The sequence below is a fragment of the Leptonotus elevatus genome, chromosome 17, assembly GCF_054856555.1.
Source record: "Leptonotus elevatus isolate MCC_2025b chromosome 17, RoL_Lele_1.0, whole genome shotgun sequence".
NCBI classification, from domain to species: Eukaryota; Metazoa; Chordata; class Actinopteri; order Syngnathiformes; family Syngnathidae; genus Leptonotus; species Leptonotus elevatus.
The window spans coordinates 16632017-16648294 of NC_141255.1; the positions used below are offsets into that span (position 1 = coordinate 16632017).

The 16278-nt window shown below is 41.3% G+C and overlaps 5 protein-coding genes across 9 annotated transcripts; 3 read left to right on the forward strand and 2 right to left on the reverse strand.

Moving 5' to 3' along the window:
• The first annotated feature begins 3 nt into the window (after nt 1-3).
• Nucleotides 4-715, forward strand: smkr1 (small lysine rich protein 1). The gene is made up of 2 exons (XM_086059115.1): nt 4-84; nt 281-715. The coding sequence occupies exons 1-2, from the start codon at nt 4-6 to the stop codon at nt 530-532; spliced, it is 333 nt and encodes a 110-aa protein (XP_085915241.1). The 3' UTR covers nt 533-715.
• On the reverse strand, nt 620-1499 carry stmp1 (short transmembrane mitochondrial protein 1). Its single transcript, XM_086059775.1, has 3 exons — nt 1335-1499; nt 1082-1135; nt 620-987 (listed from the first exon to the last, which is right to left on the reverse strand). Exons 1-3 carry the CDS (start codon nt 1347-1349, stop codon nt 916-918), a joined length of 141 nt encoding a protein of 46 aa, XP_085915901.1. The 5' UTR covers nt 1350-1499; the 3' UTR covers nt 620-915.
• A 103-nt stretch (nt 1500-1602) lies between these two features.
• On the forward strand, nt 1603-9289 carry LOC147160220 (dynamin-1-like protein). Of its 2 annotated transcripts, XM_086058342.1 has the most exons (19): nt 1603-1819; nt 2421-2562; nt 2966-3012; nt 3086-3157; nt 3531-3617; nt 3693-3855; nt 3943-4063; nt 4275-4406; nt 5892-6098; nt 6190-6310; nt 6385-6540; nt 6613-6702; nt 6803-6895; nt 7472-7525; nt 7738-7809; nt 8120-8251; nt 8333-8442; nt 8549-8708; nt 8819-9289. In XM_086058342.1, the coding sequence occupies exons 1-19, from the start codon at nt 1718-1720 to the stop codon at nt 8873-8875; spliced, it is 2118 nt and encodes a 705-aa protein (XP_085914468.1). In that variant the 5' UTR covers nt 1603-1717; the 3' UTR covers nt 8876-9289. The 2 variants fall into 2 exon arrangements, with proteins under 2 accessions (XP_085914468.1, XP_085914469.1); XM_086058343.1 differs by lacking the exon at nt 7738-7809.
• Nucleotides 9290-9552: 263 nt separating this feature from the next.
• On the reverse strand, nt 9553-12170 carry creld2 (CRELD disulfide isomerase 2). Its single transcript, XM_086058344.1, has 10 exons — nt 11815-12170; nt 11631-11713; nt 11218-11328; nt 11057-11148; nt 10777-10953; nt 10597-10698; nt 10433-10516; nt 10266-10361; nt 9771-9911; nt 9553-9693 (listed from the first exon to the last, which is right to left on the reverse strand). Exons 1-10 carry the CDS (start codon nt 11950-11952, stop codon nt 9635-9637), a joined length of 1083 nt encoding a protein of 360 aa, XP_085914470.1. The 5' UTR covers nt 11953-12170; the 3' UTR covers nt 9553-9634.
• A 269-nt stretch (nt 12171-12439) lies between these two features.
• Nucleotides 12440-16257, forward strand: alg12 (ALG12 alpha-1,6-mannosyltransferase). Of its 4 annotated transcripts, none has more exons than XM_086058619.1 (9): nt 12440-12611; nt 13239-13371; nt 13438-13611; nt 14308-14502; nt 14577-14679; nt 14758-14982; nt 15061-15230; nt 15743-15818; nt 15902-16257. In XM_086058619.1, the coding sequence occupies exons 1-9, from the start codon at nt 12453-12455 to the stop codon at nt 16137-16139; spliced, it is 1473 nt and encodes a 490-aa protein (XP_085914745.1). In that variant the 5' UTR covers nt 12440-12452; the 3' UTR covers nt 16140-16257. The 4 variants fall into 4 exon arrangements, with proteins under 4 accessions (XP_085914745.1, XP_085914743.1, XP_085914746.1 ...); XM_086058620.1 differs by having other exon boundaries at nt 12461-12611; nt 13438-13493; nt 13574-13611; nt 14758-15230; XM_086058621.1 differs by having other exon boundaries at nt 12491-12633; nt 13438-13493; nt 13574-13611; nt 14758-15230.
• Nucleotides 16258-16278: the final 21 nt, after the last annotated feature.

The following is a 16278-nucleotide window of genomic DNA, read 5'->3' on the forward strand; positions in this document are numbered from 1 at the left end:
ACCATGTCAGCAGGACATAAACAAGGAGCCAGTCGAAATCCTTTGTTGGCTTATCAACCGCTAAGAACTGGTAAGCTGTATTTTGTAACATTTCTCTGCTTTCATGAGAAATTAAGATGTTTTTTGTAAAGATTTGGATTTTTGTGAAAATTTCAAAGCTGATTTGTATGAATAATTTAACAGATGGGCTGATTGTGGACCTCATCTCGCTCTTATGGTAAGGCTTAAAAAATAAATTAAAAAATCACTCATCTCAAATGGTGACACTAATTTTCCCAAGGCCATCAAGACCACAAAATCAAGATCACACAGCTCCAAACCCACCAAAAAGACTGGCCCTCCAAATGCAGCCAAGAGGAGGTCCAATGGGGACAAAGCAGCCAAAGAAGATGCAGACATTCTCAGTGCGGCAGCCATGCAGAACGTGTACTACATTGCACACAATGCGGCCAACTGCTTGGAGTTAAGAGGGTATGGCTGGTCCAAGGACAAGAGAAATAAGACGGCGAAACGGGAAAAAAAGATCAAGTAATTTCCTTTCGATGGAACTGATTATAATCCAGTCAAGTATTTGTGCATGTATTGATGTATATATACATTTTGTTAAATCACAAGACAATTTAAAGTAATGATCAGCCACTTTATTGGAAGCTGAGTATGTTCAAATTCATGTCAATTAGAATATATGTGCCAAACGTGTAACACACTGCAATAACAAAACCAAAATGAGTACATTTTAAATCCAATCATCTAGTAGAAATATAATGTAACATTTCTGTGAAACAAATGTTTCAGGCACTGTCATTATTCCCCGTACATGCATTTGAATTATATCAAATGTAACCTTGTTGCACAACCCTGTGAAATAAATAGATGTTCTGCAGAGTGCATAGTCTTGGTGGAAACACACGTTGGTCACTCAGGTGGCTTCTTCTTGGCCTCCACGTCTTTCTTGAACGCTTCGATTTTTTTGGCTATGTTTGGTACCTTGAAGACAAAACCCAGCGCAACGCTAATCAAAATAGCCAACACAATGAAAATTGCATTGTGGACTTGGTGGAGGTAATACGTGTCAACTTACGTCGTAGGTCTGCGCCAGGTATATCCCCACCACATTACCCAAGGTGAATCCAGCCTGAAAGATTGCCACATCAATTTTAAAGGCGTCCAGCAGCATTCGGGCTCATATTCATGCTAGATTTTCGAAGATTTTAAAAGTTAAGTACTGTACTACTGACCAAGTAACACTGCTGAGCTGAAGGTAACAGTATATGCTAGCCATCGTTTTAACTCACGTAAATTGTCAAATAATTACAAAAGTAGATTTGACTCACCAAGAACTGTAACATAGTGCAATATAAGATGGCAGACTTATTTCACTTGAAGAAAAACAAATATAGTTAATTACGTTCAAGCTTTGAGGCTACACACACAAACTACGTTGGTCAAAGCTAGGCTGTCAACAATGTGTATTGTGTGCAGTACGCATGCGCGAGAGTTGGAGCCAATTGTGCATTCTCGCGTTGTTCTCTTTGTGGTCCTCTTCTCAGCATGGGCCACAGTTGAGTGTTGTGCGAGAACTACAATTCCCATAGCTGCGAATACTCAAGCGCAGCTGCTCTCGTCGCAATGGTGGCGATGCCGAGACATTGAATGACTTTGGCTCCATCACAAAAAATAGCCGGCGAATTCGTCGTTTTGTCGCGGAACCGAAGACATGGAGGCCCTTATTCCCGTCATTAACAAGCTCCAGGATGTGTTCAACACTGTGGGCGCGGATATTATTCAGCTGCCTCAAATAGCTGTAGTAGGGACCCAGGTACAGTAAGGCTACGATAACTGTCATTAAATGCACCCGAGGATGAGTTGGTCAAATTGATTTATATTAGTTTTGAATTTAAGTGGACTATATTAGACGTTTATGACACGTACGTACATATTTAGCTGGAGTGCATTAAAATCTTTACTGGAAAGACTGATAACCTTTATCTAGTGCTAATTTAAGAATCCTGCCAAATTAGGCCACTACTGTACTAAATGACAGGTGCCTACATGTGTTTTTTACCTTCATTCAAACCAGTCACCATCATCATCACCACCAACCTGTCAAAATACCAGTTACTACTTTCCTTTTAGACATTTTAGTAGGTTTTTGACACGGCAATGCAAACCTATTTTTAAAAATACATTTACAGTGACTCCTCGGTTTGGCTTTCATGAATTTGCCTATTTGCATTTTTTCTTGGATCCCATGATTCCCATCATCTCTTTTTCACTGAGAAACTTGCCCAGTTACTCTTTTTGTACTCGGCTATTCCTTTAGTGCCATCTTGTGGCATTTTGGCCCCAAGGAGTTAAAGTGAGCTAGGGCGCTTCGTTCAGACAAAAAACACATAAATCTGTTTTTGTTGCATCTCCAGAGCAGCGGCAAGAGTTCCGTCCTGGAGAGCCTGGTGGGCCGTGACCTGCTCCCCCGCGGGACCGGTATCGTTACCAGGCGGCCTCTCATCCTCCAGCTGGTCCACGTCGATCCGGGAGATGGCCGCAAAAATGACGACATCGGTAGGCACCAACTTATGATTCTCCCATCCCCTTCCAGAGGAAACCGTTTTTCTGTTCCTTCCCATCCTTTCATAGTGTTCTCAATGTTTTCCGCCACACATTTTGGTGTCTTGAGTCTCTTGACAATAAAGTGCTCTTTTTTTCTGTTGCTGTTTAATTACTTGCAGATTCCAGGGTGTGAAAAAGCTCCATAAAGGTGCATTGTAGTCATGTGAATCATATTTTAACTCACTTATGGCTCTTCCTTCACCCATCATACACTGCTTTGATCCCTAGCTTTTAAGTGGAGCCCTGTTGCCACCCTGCCTCTCGTGGCCTAGCATCCTGTCCTCAATAGTTGCCAGTCTTTTTAGTGTCTTAATCTAAGCGGCCATGCCCTAAACTGTGCCTTTGTGTTGTACAGGCAGAGAAGGCGAAGAGTGGGGGAAGTTTCTGCACACCAAGAATAAGGTAACAAGTAGTGTGGTTTCAAGCATTACATAGTAATCAATTAAATGTTATTTATTGTTTTTTTGGGGGGCAGATCTACACTGATTTTGAAGAAATTAGGCAAGAAATAGAAGCTGAAACCGAGCGAGTGTCAGGAAATAATAAGGTGAGAATGTTTACGCCATCGCTGCTACCAAAAAACAGGTGAGCCGTGACGTTCACAATACGAGCCCGAAGGCACTTTGATGTTAATTATGGTCAACAGCAGAGTACAAGATGGCTGCACCGTCTCATTGATCAAAACAAATGGAATCATCTGCTTAATTTCTATTCCACAAATGCAATATAAATCGGCAAAATCATTTTTGGGGCAGGTAGAACATATTATTGTAAGGGAAATATTTGCCTTGAGTTCCCATTTAATGTATTTTTCATACCATTTAATTGGATTTAAATTCATCATCATCTACTTATTCATCATACTTAATCATCTACTTTGCTGTAAGATTTCATTTTGTAAACCCAATTTAACTGTGCAGGGCATCAGTGATGAGCCCATCCACCTGAAAATATTTTCCCCCCACGTTGTCAACCTCACCCTGGTGGACCTGCCTGGCATCACCAAGGTAACACGGCACGCCTAAACCGAATGTACGCGTGTCGCCTTATTATTAACATGAACAACCGCCATTTTGTCTCAGTTGCCTGTGGGAGATCAGCCCAAAGACATTGAGATCCAGATCAGAGATCTCATCCTGAAGCACATCTCCAACCCCAACTCCATCATATTAGCTGTCTCCGCCGCCAACACTGACATGGCGACGTCAGAGGCCCTCAAGGTGGCCCGCGAGGTGGACCCTGACGGTAAAGTCCAAAAGCAATTCCCTTACAACAGTGATTTTCAAAGTGTGATATGCAAAATAACAAAAATGTCTAAAATTGACCCTCCAGGCAGGAGGACATTGGCTGTGGTGACCAAGCTGGACCTGATGGACGCTGGTACCGATGCTATGGATGTGTTGATGGGTCGAGTCATTCCTGTCAAACTGGGACTCATCGGCGTGGTCAACAGGTTAGCACCACCCTGCACATATTCAACATGAGTCTGGAGAGAAATCCTCTGACATATGAGTCAATATGTATTGTTTATTTATGACCCATTAGTGTAATTAAAGCATGGCTTTTGTATTCAACATTAAATATTAATAATGAATCTCCCTCAAAGTAGCATTGATGTACTGTATATGTGGAATATAACACTGTAGATTCTCTGACGTACACAGGAGCCAGCTGGACATCAACAATAAAAAGTCTGTAGCTGACGCCATTCGTGACGAACACGCCTTCCTGCAGAAGAAGTATCCCTCGCTTGCTAATCGCAATGGGACCAAATACCTGGCCAGGACCCTTAATAGGTCAGTACCATCTTGATTATTAACATTGAATGAATTTGTTTTCAACAATTGCATTGTTGCATTTTCAATGTACGAAGAGTTGACTTAAAATGCTAGAAATATCAGCCAATAGAAATATAACAAAAAATATAGCATTGTGACTGCCTGTTTGATCAAGAAATACAAAACAGAACAGTTTATTTCTTAAATGACATTAATATGAATAATATAGATAAAATACAAATAAATATACAGTCAAGTAGTAATTCTCACTATTTTGAGCTCAGGCCCAAGCCATGTCTAATATAAAAATATTTATTTTGCCACGTCCAGTGAAAGGGAACAATACCGAAGTGAGGGAAGGAGCTTCATTTAGTCATGCCATAAGCTTTGTCTAATTGGAAAAAGTGCTTTGCCACCATCGTGTGGCATATGCCTCAAATAAATTTCTTGCATATTTGCAGCAGAGCTATGTTTCTACATTATCAAATAAAAGGTATCAAGGAATGAAAAAACAAAGTTGATGAAAAAGAATCAATTTTAACATGATTTACAGATATTTTGTTATATTTAAACACATTTTGCTCCTGTGTGTTGAACCATTTGAAGAGCAAAGCCTCATGTTTGCTTTCTGCAACATTAGAAATAATCTTGGAGTTAATTGTATTTACAACAGGATTATAATAGTTTTGTGTTTTTCATTATGATTAACTTTAATTTAAAAAATTCAGTAACTTGTATTTAATTTTAAGGCTGGCTTTATAAGTTTGTATTCGTTTGTATTTTTATTTAAAGCTGCTCTTTGTAACAATTTCCCCAAATTATCTTTACAATAGCCTTTTAATTTGACCATTTATGACTGGAACATCTTCCAATTAGTAGATTAACGCATTAGCTGTTGACATTCCTTGACAATAGTTTTTAGACTGGATTCGGGTTCGAATTTCCAGGTCCCTTTCTGCCGATGTGATATTGTGGGCATTGTGTATGTGAAGAAGGGTACGTGCGGTTAAATTTTTTGACCACAGGTGGCAGTAGCAATTCACGATTACGTTTGCTGCGTTCAGTAGCTTTAAAAAGCTTTGATTTTGTTGTGTTTTTTATTAGTTTTAGTATTAATGTTCGTTTTTTCTATGTGGAGTATTTGTCAAATTCAAGATTTTAAAAAAAGTACTGTGTAATAAACTACAATGAACTACAATTCCCAATTAACTGTTTGACCGTCCTTCTTATACCAAAATAATGCATTTAAATAAACCATGGAATCTCATTCAAAATCAATTGGCGATGATGGAAACAAAGGGCAGGAATGTTGTTTCAATTAGTTATCATTTGTATGACAACACTCCTGTTTTTATTTTATTTTGTTCACAGATTATTTTTTTGACATTTTGTTTTCAGTTGTTTCATTAGTTTTTGTCAACTATATTAAGTTACCTTGGTTTACAGTCAGGCAATGTCGACACTCGTGAAGCTTGCCTGAAGCCTTCCTTGTCGTCATGTCAGACTTTTGATGCATCACATCCGCGACTGTCTGCCGGACCTGAAGACACGGATCAACGTGCTGGCTGCCCAGTACCAGTCGCTGCTCGGCAGCTACGGCGAGCCCGTGGAGGACCAAAGCGCCACCTTGCTCCAGCTCATCACCAAGTTCGCCACCGAATACTGCAACACCATCGAGGGCACGGCCAAGTACATCGAGACGGCAGAGCTGTGAGTGTTGGTGCCATCAAAATCATGCGCAAAAGGCCTTTTATCGTGTGAAGTCAATCACATCTAATGCTCCCTCACTGCTCCATGTTAGGTGTGGTGGAGCCCGAATCTGTTACATATTCCACGAGACTTTTGGCCGAACTTTGGAGTGCGTGGATCCCCTGGGAGGCCTCAGCACCATCGACATCCTAACAGCGATAAGGAACGCAACCGTGAGTACCGCCTTACTTGATGATTTCTCAAAGTTACGCATGGATGACCTTTCACCTTTCCCGTCCTGCATCAGGGCCCTCGCCCCTCTCTGTTCGTGCCCGAGATCTCCTTTGAGCTGCTGGTGAAGAAGCAGGTGAAGCGCTTGGAGGAGCCCAGTCTGCGCTGTGTGGAGCTGGTCCACGAGGAGATGCAGAGGATCATCCAGCACTGCAGCAACTACAGCACGCAGGTAGTCGGGCTTCCATACAGGGGGTGGCGGGCGTTATTCCGTTGCTTGTGCTAATTGCTAATTGTCCCCCAGGAGCTACAGAGATTCCCGAAGCTCCATGAGGCCATCGTGGAAGTAGTCACTTCCCTCTTGAGAAAGAGGCTGCCCGTCACGAATGAGATGGTATGCTTTCTTTTTTCTTGCTCAATAATATTTTTTAGATGATTTGTGTTTGAATGCTGAATTAAGCAAGAGCTGTTGGCTTGTTGTCCTGTTCCATTAGGTCCACAATTTGGTTGCCATTGAGCTGGCTTACATCAACACGAAGCATCCAGACTTTGCAGACGCCTGCGGGGTCATGAACAACAACATCGAGGTGTGCGCTAACACCAAAAAACACGTTTTTAGGGGAACACTTTTTTGTTACAACGTTAATACAGTGCATTGATGCAGCGCTAGAATTACTCCATCACCACTTTACTTGACTAATTCTATTAGAGATTGCAGTACTGATACCAGTATTAGGCCGATACCCGGCTTAAGTTGAAGGTATTGGTATTCGCATTGGCCGCCATCTTATGGACATTTTATAATCAGGGACTAGAAATAAGAAGAATGCAAAATTGCCATTCCTTTCCTGTCATTTTGTGGGAAATGCTATATTGGATATGTATGTCTTTCTTTTGAAATGATCTGTGATTGTTTTTTGGAGGAATTTTACGTGTTAAGTGTTATCAGTAACTACTGAAGAGTTGAGTACTTGTACTATTATCAGACTTAAAAAAAAGTGGTATTGATTATTGAACATCTGTCATTTCTATGTCTTAGCTTGTTAGTTAAAGTTACACTTTTTTACTCCACAAAAGTAAATTAGTAACTGTTTTATTTTTGTCATCTGTTCTGTAGGAGAACTCTGTTTATTCTATTCTCTGTCATGCTTGTGTATATATAGGAGCAAAGGAGAAACCGGATGAGAGAACTACCCACAGCAGTGCCCAGGGATAAGGTATATTCCCTCTTTGATATTCAAGCAAGGGTTTTGAGATGTTATATTACATCCAACAGCTTAATTTATTAATTTATTATTTCTTTAATGAAGGAACCAAATGACTTTGTACTGTACTCCCCCTTTCTCTCTCGCTCTCAATTGGGTCCTCCCCTTCTCTCTCTCTCTAACTCTGTTGCTGTTATTTGATCTCTCTCCATTCCTGCTGCCAGTCTCTTGGCAAAGGCCCGGCTGCGGTTTCCGGCGAGCCCCCCGCGTCCGGAGCAGACGCGGACGGTGCCAAGGTGGGCAGCTGCTGGTCCCGCGCCTGGCCGGCTGTGTGGATGGATGAATGGCTTGGCTTGTACCCTAATCTTTTTTCCCCATGCCATGCTCTTTTCGTGCCCCAGCCTGTGTGGACTTGCACTAACAATGTTGTGTTTCCCCCAGTCTTGATCTATCATCCTTGATTTCCAAACTCTTTTTACTCTGAAAGCCTGTGTGAGGTGCCAGACTTCACAGAAGTGACAATGGATCCTACAGTAGAGTTGAATGCTGTTTTTTTTTTTATGTTAGCTTATGTGTTTGCATGCTGGTGGTACTTCTTGATCCTAGACTCCAGCAGCGGGGCCGCAGGGCGAGCAGGACAGCACAGGCACCTGGAGGGGGATGCTCAAGAAAGGGGAGGACGGCTCAGGCTCGGGTCCAGGAAGCCCTCTTAAGGGAGCTGTCAACTTTCTGGATGTGGTGACTTGTCCTCTTTGTCCTACGCTCCGGATTTGTTAAGAGGAGCGTTGCTTGTCGACTAATCTGTTTTTCAACTTGTAGCCAGTACCAGTAGCCAGGAAGCTGTCATCTCGTGAGCAACGGGACTGCGAGGTCATCGAACGCCTCATCAAGTCCTACTTTCTGATTGTGCGCAAGAACATCCAAGACAGGTAAGGGGCTTCCAGAGAACCCGCTTTGTTGCAGTGCACCTCGTGAACAATTTTATGTAAATGTATCATGATTGTGTATTATTTCATTTTGAATGACTGCCGTCAGCGTGCCCAAGGCGGTGATGCACTTCCTCGTCAATCATGTAAAGGACAGCCTCCAGAGCGAACTGGTGGGTCAGCTGTACAAGTCGGGCCTCCTCAACGAGCTGCTGACCGAGTCGGAGGACATGGCCCAGCGACGCAAGGAAGCGGCCGACATGCTGCAGGTAAAACCCGCTCAAGTCTTCATGTCCCTGCAGAAGCAATAGAAAGTTCCTTAACCATCCTTCTGCTGTCTGTTTCTTTTTATTATTTATTTTTTATTTGGGTGATGCAGGCATTGCAGAAAGCCAGCCAGGTGATAGCTGAGATCAGAGAAACTCATCTGTGGTGAATTGAATGACACTAGAAGAATGCACTGAATCCTCCCCTCAACGTAGACGCCAAAATGGCCTCATGTACCTTCGAGACACGTACACTTTGAAGATAATGCAAATGTAAATATAGTATGTCGTGATCATGGAAGGCCTGTCATGACATAATGTGATGACATTGTGACATTTTATTTATTGTGGCTGGAAAAGGTTGTCAAAATGTGATGTGTATTTATGTTTGCCGGTGCCATGTACCACTCCGCTACACCAAATGATCAAGTGCTGCCTCCAAGAGAGAAAATGCAATCAAAAATCTGTGGCTTTGTGAGTTCATTTACAGTCTGGATGAGGAGGGAGTCCCCACAAGTCATCAATAACACCACAAAAGTATTTCAGCTTAATTTTGACTACTCAATTAAATGGAGAAAAACGAATCAGAGTGGCAAGTTCATTTTCATGGTTACACTGCCCACTTCTGGTCATCTATAATCACTACCACAAAAATCTACCTCCCCCTAGCAGTTGACAATGAATGTGTTTGCATCAAAGATTAGATCAAATCTTTATTTAATTTAAAACATCAAATAAGGACGTATGCTAGATTGAGCACAGGAGAGAAAAAGAACAGCATGAAATCTCAATGACTCCTTGGTCCACAGGTAGAAAACCCTGATTCTCCCCCCCACCCACTCCACTGTTTACAAATTTATGCAAGTGCTTTTTATTTGTGTTTAAAATGAGCAGCATCAAATCTTCATTCCTGGTCAGTGCCCAATTCCTCAGAGCTCTGCATGAGGACTCTCGTCCGTCTTGTTTACCACTGGCACCTCCTCTTGGTCTGATGACACAAAAAGAAAGATTCAGTCAAGATGACTTGAACTTCTTCTACGAGCATTGACAAAGAATGACACAAACCTTCTTGTGTCTTTTGGACACATTCGCCATCGTTGTCCTTGGAGCCGGCGGAGCAGACGCACTTGTAGCTGCCTTTGGTATTGGCACACTGCTGGTGCTCCTTAGTGCACATCGACTCGCCCTGAGAACACTCATCAATATCTAATGAAAATACAAAACCAGTGAATTGCATTTACTTCTAAAAATAAATCTAAACATTTGTAGAATAGTAAAACAATAATTTTAGCTTTGATTTATATAAGTTTGCAAGAAAGTGATTCAATAAATGGCCAAACAGCAGTAGAGCCTTACAATCTATTTATAAATGTAAAAAAAAAAAAAAGTAACAATTTGGATAAAGCCCTTTAATTACCTAATGAAATGTGTAACACAAAAAATGATGAAGCTGTAGTTCTGTTGTTAAAGTATAACGCTAAATCTTCATTGCTCTTGGACAACCGACATCTATTTCCTTCAACATGCCCATTTGGGATCCATAAAAGAAACCAGGCAAACCTGTGCAGGTGCCCTCGATGTCCTGGTAGCCACCGGCACACGCCTTGCACTTGTCTGCACCGGCTCCAGTGCATCCCGTGCACACTTTATCACAACCTAAGGGAACCCCCAAAAAAAATAAAAAATAAGCTCAATTAGACTGATTTAAGATGCACACGTTTTTTTACCCTTGCAGGAGTAGGAGCCTTCCGTGTTGACGCAGTATTCATCTTCTAGACATGGAGGTGAGTCTTTGGAGCACTCGTCTACATCTGCAATCACATCCCATGTCGTCAATGCCTTTGCAGATGTAATAATGTTCAATTTATTACTTGAAATTAGCTTATTATACCAAGGCAGGCTTCCTGGTCATCCTCCTCCCAACCGTCCTTGCACTCGTCGCAATCCTGATTGGTTGCCCCGCCGCTGCAGGTCTTGCAGGAGGAATGACATTCTAACGGAGAGGAGATGCTCATTATTCAGCGAGTGATTTTAAGGTGAACTATGAAGTTTGATATAAGATCTGTCATACCCGTGCATAGGGAGAAGGAATTGTTGTGCACTTCATTGAAGTAGCCATCAATGCAGTCCAGGCACAAGTCTCCCGTGTACTCGACGTCACATGTACACTTGCCGTCCCCTCCTCGGGTTCCGTCGCCGTCACACTTGCCGTTCCCGTGACATGGTTTCTCAGAGCCTCCGACACAAGCTTTGACACACACACAAAAACGCTACTGCAACCTGTGCGTGATTTATAGTAACAGAAATGGAATATTTCTGGACAACATTAGTACCACTGATAGTTTCCTCACCATTGCAGTCAGGTCCAAATGTGCCTTTTTGACAGCACACTTTGATGGTGTCAATGCAGAACCATTTACGCAAATCAGGATGTTTCGTTTTCCTGCATTTCAAACAAACAAACAAACACAGGTCAAGCAGATGTTTTGATCAACATTTTGAGTCCACGGACCTTTTAAACCACCAGGTCTCCAACAGCTCCTCGTGTTCTTCTAGCATCTGGTTGCACTCAAAGCTGCTGCTGTCGCACAGCCCCTCAACGATCTCCATCAGCCGGATCTCACTGAAAAATGCAGAATTAAGAGATGCAAGTTGGCACAAGACAACAAACGCTATGTGGTAATATTTAGGATTTTGCTAAAGCTACTGTTACATTTTGTCTCAGGATAACTATCATTTACACAGCAGGTCTGTGTTATGTAAATTGGGCATGGATTATTCAAAATTTCTTTGGGGACACAAAACGTCCTAAAATTCTGGAATGTCATATGTACTATTTTATTTGCATGTGGTTCCGAGTTTGTTTTAATGCAAGCATGTTATATTTGTGAGAGTGACAAGCTGACCTGGAGTTTGGTCTCTCACCTTGTCTCATATTTGGACAGTTTCCTTTCCTCCCAGGCTGTGTTGCCGCCACCAAAATTTTGATTTGCAGTTGTCTCATAGCCCTAAAAATACACCAAAATCCTTAAAAATGCAGTATGTGGAATCTACATTTGAACTTATTTATTCATTAGAACAGGGGAGTGGTTCCTACATGTTCGCTTACCTTTTGGAAATTATCAGTAATCCGCTGGCAGGTAACACATGCACTCTTTAAATCCCTCTTGGCATTCGTGACTTGAAAAAGTAAAACAAAACAGGACAAAAGCCCGAGAAGTCGCAGCTCTGGACCCGTGGGCAGCATTTCACCGTTTCATCAGGACACACAGTAAAATCCACCCACAACGAACTTGCTCTAAATGTTTTTTTTCGGAGTGTTGCACACAGCGGACTAACTGTACCGTCTTTTAGAATAAATAAGAGAGAGAGAGAGAGCGTTTAAATACAACGCGCGATAAAGTAATATTTACATGCCGGCTGAGGAGAAGATGCACTTCCAGTTTTCCGCTTCAGCCCCCTTGGTCGAATTGTGTATTGTGCCGATTGGCTCTTTGTGCCTGCCAATTAAATGGAAAGCCAATCACCTGCCGCCACGCTCGGGACATCTAGCTTATTTCCCACGTAGAACGTTAACAATTGCGAAATTTAATAGTGGAAGTCATCCCCTTTTCCAAATACATTATTGAATAAAAAAATATTGCATTTAATATAATAATAATAAAAAATAATGTTCCAAAGATATAAGAACGCGTGTGAAAGATAACGTCCGGTTTAAACCGGAAGTTGCGACCTCCTGAAGCTGTCATGGCTGAAAAAATTAATGTTTTGGGGCTCCCGCTCCTGTTTTTATTAACGTCCGTGGTTCTGTTACACTTGTTAATCTGTCCGTTCACCAAAGTGGAAGAAAGCTTCAATTTGCAAGCGGCCCACGACCTCTTGTATCACACATTTGAATTTGACAAGGTACGGAGTCACGGAGCAGCAGGTGAAAGCTAACAGGCTAGGCTAATATTGTAAACAGAAGTCACTAAATACACTTTAAATGTTGTTAAATCATATGAGGACATGTCATGAACTAGAAGACGCGAAAATATGGAATTATGTTCAAGTTGGGATTTTTTGGAATTCCATGAATGTCCCGAAAGATGAATACATTTAGATAGACTCTGTAAACTTTTTAAATGGACACTGGACAGGTTGGCATTCTGGAGAAAATGGAATGTGAAGTGTAGCTCCCAATATATCCTGATTTAGTCAATTTGTGGACAATGTGAACTATTTAAAAATTCGGGAATTTTATGACAGTGACAAATTATTTCTAATGCTGTGTCTTGAATGAGCTAAACTGTTGGTCTGATTTGGTTTAATAAGTTTGTAAGAAGTATGAATATGGAGGTTAAATTTGGAAAATGTCACCATTTTAAAGAGATTGTTGTTTTTTTTCATGGGAAATGTGGAATAGGAGAAATTTGGGGAATATAAAAATAGTTGCTTAGGGATTGTATGAGCTTAATAAATTGACGTTGGAATGCGAAATGTGGATGTTTCCCTGCCCTAATGTTTCCTATTACTGCTGATGATTTCTTTCAGTACGACCACCATGAGTTCCCCGGTGTGGTTCCACGAACCTTCATTGGACCTCTGCTCATCTGTATTCTTTGCTCCCCTGTATTGTTTCTGTCTTCTCTGCTGGACGCGCCAAAATTCTCCTCACAACTCATTGGTACATTACGCACATATCACCAAGTTGACAGAACTCTGTCTCATGATGTTGTTTCTTAATTTTCAGTCCGAGGCTCTCTGGGAGTGTGTGTGGCCGCTGCGTTGTGGCATATGCAGCGAGAGGTGAGGAGGCAATTTGGCTCCACAGTGGCGCTCCTCTTCTGCTTGATGTGCACGTCTCAGTTTCACCTCATGTTCTACAGCACCAGGACACTCCCTAATGTGTTTGCGCTACCAATTGGTAAGAAGCACCACTGTGAAAATTAATTACAGTATTCTCTTCAGCACAATAGACTAGTGGTTAGTACGGCTGCCTCCCAGGTGAGAGGTGCTGGGTTTGAATCTCAGTCTGGGCTCTCCTGTGTGGAGAATAAAAACAATTAAATATTAACAGGTGCCCAATATTTCATTTTTCATTACAATCATTTATTTCATTCATTTGTAAAAGAAAGAAAAGACGATATAAAACAATATTCTTCAGTGATGAATGGATAGGAGCAGAAAGAAGACAATATCTGGAAAATAACACTCAAACTGTACGCAAAGGTGAATGTTTCAAGGCATCACACTTTAGAATTTTAAATTTAAATTAAAAAAGGGGAGTGTCATAATTAAAAAAAAATACAATACTTTAATCTTGCAAGATATCATGCGATCAAAATTCAGATTGTATTTTAAAAATGTAAAACTAGTAAAAATGTGACTCTTTTTTTTTTTTTACATTTAAATTTGTACAATATTTTTAAGTATTTAAAAACATTTTATTGAACAAATAATAGAAATGTTGAATGTTACAAGATACCATACTCATACCTTTTTGATTTGTCCCTGATAACACCAATAATCTCAGCTGTAGACGTATTGATTCTGATTTACCACTCTTCTATTTTTTTTCTTTTTTTTTTTTAAATATAGACTGTTCATTTTGTCTTTGCAGTCCTTATTGCATTCACCTCTTGGATGGCTCACAAACACGGCAGCTTCATCAGCCTCTCCGCCTTCGTCATCATCGTGTTCCGTTCGGAGCTCTGCATTTTGCTAGGTCTCATGTTGCTAATATCGCTGTTGAGCAGAAAGCTTGGCTTTCTGGAACTTCTTTATTACGCCGTTCCTGCTGGATTGCTCTCATTAGGTTAGTGGAAGGCAAACAGTGTACATTTAGTTTGCCAAATGTGAAGCCGGTCTTTGATTTCATATGTTTTGCAGCTCTGACTGTGGTGATTGACACATTCTTTTGGAGGAAGCCTTTGTGGCCCGAAGGCCAGGTCTTATGGTACAACACCATTCTCAACAAAAGTTCTAACTGGGGAATATCCTTTACTAGACGCTGTTAGATGAAAGTATTTCCAGGAATTCCCCAGCCAGGTTCTCCTTGACTCCTCTTTTAAACCTCACCCTTTCTCTGGTATTTTTACTCGGCTTTGCCCCGCGGCCTAGCCTGCACGCTGCCATTGGTCCCCATTGGGCTACTGGACCGACGGATGAGACTCCTGCTTCTACCCGCCGTCGCCTTCATCCTCGTCTACTCGCTGCTGCCGCACAAAGAGCTGCGCTTCATCATATACACTTTCCCCGTGCTCACTCTGGTGGCTGCCAGAGGATGCTCTTTTATGTTCGTGGACAAAACAGCACGGAATCATCTAAGAATCAAAATTAATAACTTTACGGAATATTTTTTTGTGTTTTTTAGTTTAAGCAACTACCAGAAATCGTGGATGTATAAACTGGGATCGGCTGTTGTGGTGGGCCAGTTGGTGATGAACGCGGCATACTCCGGTGTTTGCCTATACGTTTCCCATCACAATTACCCAGGAGGCCGAGGGATGCAGGAACTACACAGGCTGTTGCCGGCCACGGCAGGTAGGAAGGATCACAGGTGGGCAAACTTTGGTCTGTGTGATTTTTACAACAGACAAATGGGCCAGGTCAATTGTAGATTAGGAAGGTTAATCAGGTAAACAATTACTTGAATTAATCAATTAAATGGTTACTTTATTTTACTAATGCATCTCAATCATTTTTGAATTATAATGGATTTAAAAGAAATACATTTTAATTTAGGGGGGAAACAAATTTGAAATAATTTCTGCACACATTGGTGAAAACAATTCTCCATTTGTCAATGTTATCAAAATAATTGATTCATTAGATAATCAGTTAAATATCTATTAATCATTGCACTTTGATCTTAAAAAACAACTTGAAATGCAGCCCAATTATGTGCACTATAGACTTCTACAATATCTCATAAATGTGCAGTTGGCCACATCGAAGAACTGAGTGTGCCTTATTTTGCCAAGCACTTCTTGACAGATACCATCTATAACTTTGAAAGATAGCATCCATTTTATCTATGTATTATATCTTCTCAGACGTGTTTGTTCATATTGACACCTACGCTGCTGAAACGGGAGTATCTCGCTTTTTGGAGCAGCACCAACACTGGAGGTTAGTGTATTCATTGTTCACTTTTTAAAGCCAAAATTTATTGGGCTTTTTTTGTTTTTTGTTTTTACAAATGCACTCCACAGATATGACAAACGAGAAGATTTGCACCCTGCAAGTCCTGACATGCAAATGTTCTCGCACCTCCTGATGGAGGCAAACGCCACCAAGATGGAGCTCCTCCACGACACTCATCGGCAGCTGGCGTTTATACGCGGCTATGACGGCATCGCTCGACACTTTTTCCGCTTCCCTCCTTTTAGCGTGACATTGGCAAGGAAAACGGTACTAATGCAGAGGACCACGTTCAAGAGGTCTCATTAAGGAGTCAGTTGATCAGCATTCCCACTTCATCTCATCAAGGTTTACATGAAAGAAACACAAGTATGTGAATTTGAACCTTTTTGTTGTGGTGTCTTCAAAAAAAATATTCATAAAAACAGCCTTTCTACTTCATTCTTTG

What these genes read in the sequence shown, in the direction of transcription:
- stmp1 (XM_086059775.1), bottom strand. An exon ending in ACCTGGCGCAGACCTACGAC is followed by an intron (nt 988 to 1,081) that starts GTAAGTTGACAC and finishes TTTGTCTTCAAG; the next exon opens with GTACCAAACATAGCCAAAAA.
- creld2 (XM_086058344.1), bottom strand. Translation starts at nt 11,952, where the DNA reads ATGCTGCCCACGGGTCCAGAGCTGCGACTTCTCGGGCTTTTGTCCTGT. An exon ending in ATTTGGACCTGACTGCAATG is followed by an intron (nt 10,954 to 11,056) that starts GTGAGGAAACTA and finishes TGTGTGTCAAAG; the next exon opens with CTTGTGTCGGAGGCTCTGAG. An exon ending in TTCCTTCTCCCTATGCACGG is followed by an intron (nt 10,699 to 10,776) that starts GTATGACAGATC and finishes CCTCTCCGTTAG; the next exon opens with AATGTCATTCCTCCTGCAAG.
- alg12 (XM_086058617.1), top strand. Translation starts at nt 12,453, where the DNA reads ATGGCTGAAAAAATTAATGTTTTGGGGCTCCCGCTCCTGTTTTTATTA. An exon ending in AACAAAAGTTCTAACTGGGG is followed by an intron (nt 14,680 to 14,757) that starts AATATCCTTTAC and finishes ACTCCTCTTTTA; the next exon opens with AACCTCACCCTTTCTCTGGT. An exon ending in GAGCAGCACCAACACTGGAG is followed by an intron (nt 15,819 to 15,901) that starts GTTAGTGTATTC and finishes TGCACTCCACAG; the next exon opens with ATATGACAAACGAGAAGATT.
- smkr1 (XM_086059115.1), top strand. Translation starts at nt 4, where the DNA reads ATGTCAGCAGGACATAAACAAGGAGCCAGTCGAAATCCTTTGTTGGCT. An exon ending in GAACTGGTAAGCTGTATTTT is followed by an intron (nt 85 to 280) that starts GTAACATTTCTC and finishes AATTTTCCCAAG; the next exon opens with GCCATCAAGACCACAAAATC.
- LOC147160220 (XM_086058342.1), top strand. Translation starts at nt 1,718, where the DNA reads ATGGAGGCCCTTATTCCCGTCATTAACAAGCTCCAGGATGTGTTCAAC. An exon ending in TTCTGCACACCAAGAATAAG is followed by an intron (nt 3,013 to 3,085) that starts GTAACAAGTAGT and finishes TTTGGGGGGCAG; the next exon opens with ATCTACACTGATTTTGAAGA. An exon ending in CAGACGCGGACGGTGCCAAG is followed by an intron (nt 7,810 to 8,119) that starts GTGGGCAGCTGC and finishes TCTTGATCCTAG; the next exon opens with ACTCCAGCAGCGGGGCCGCA.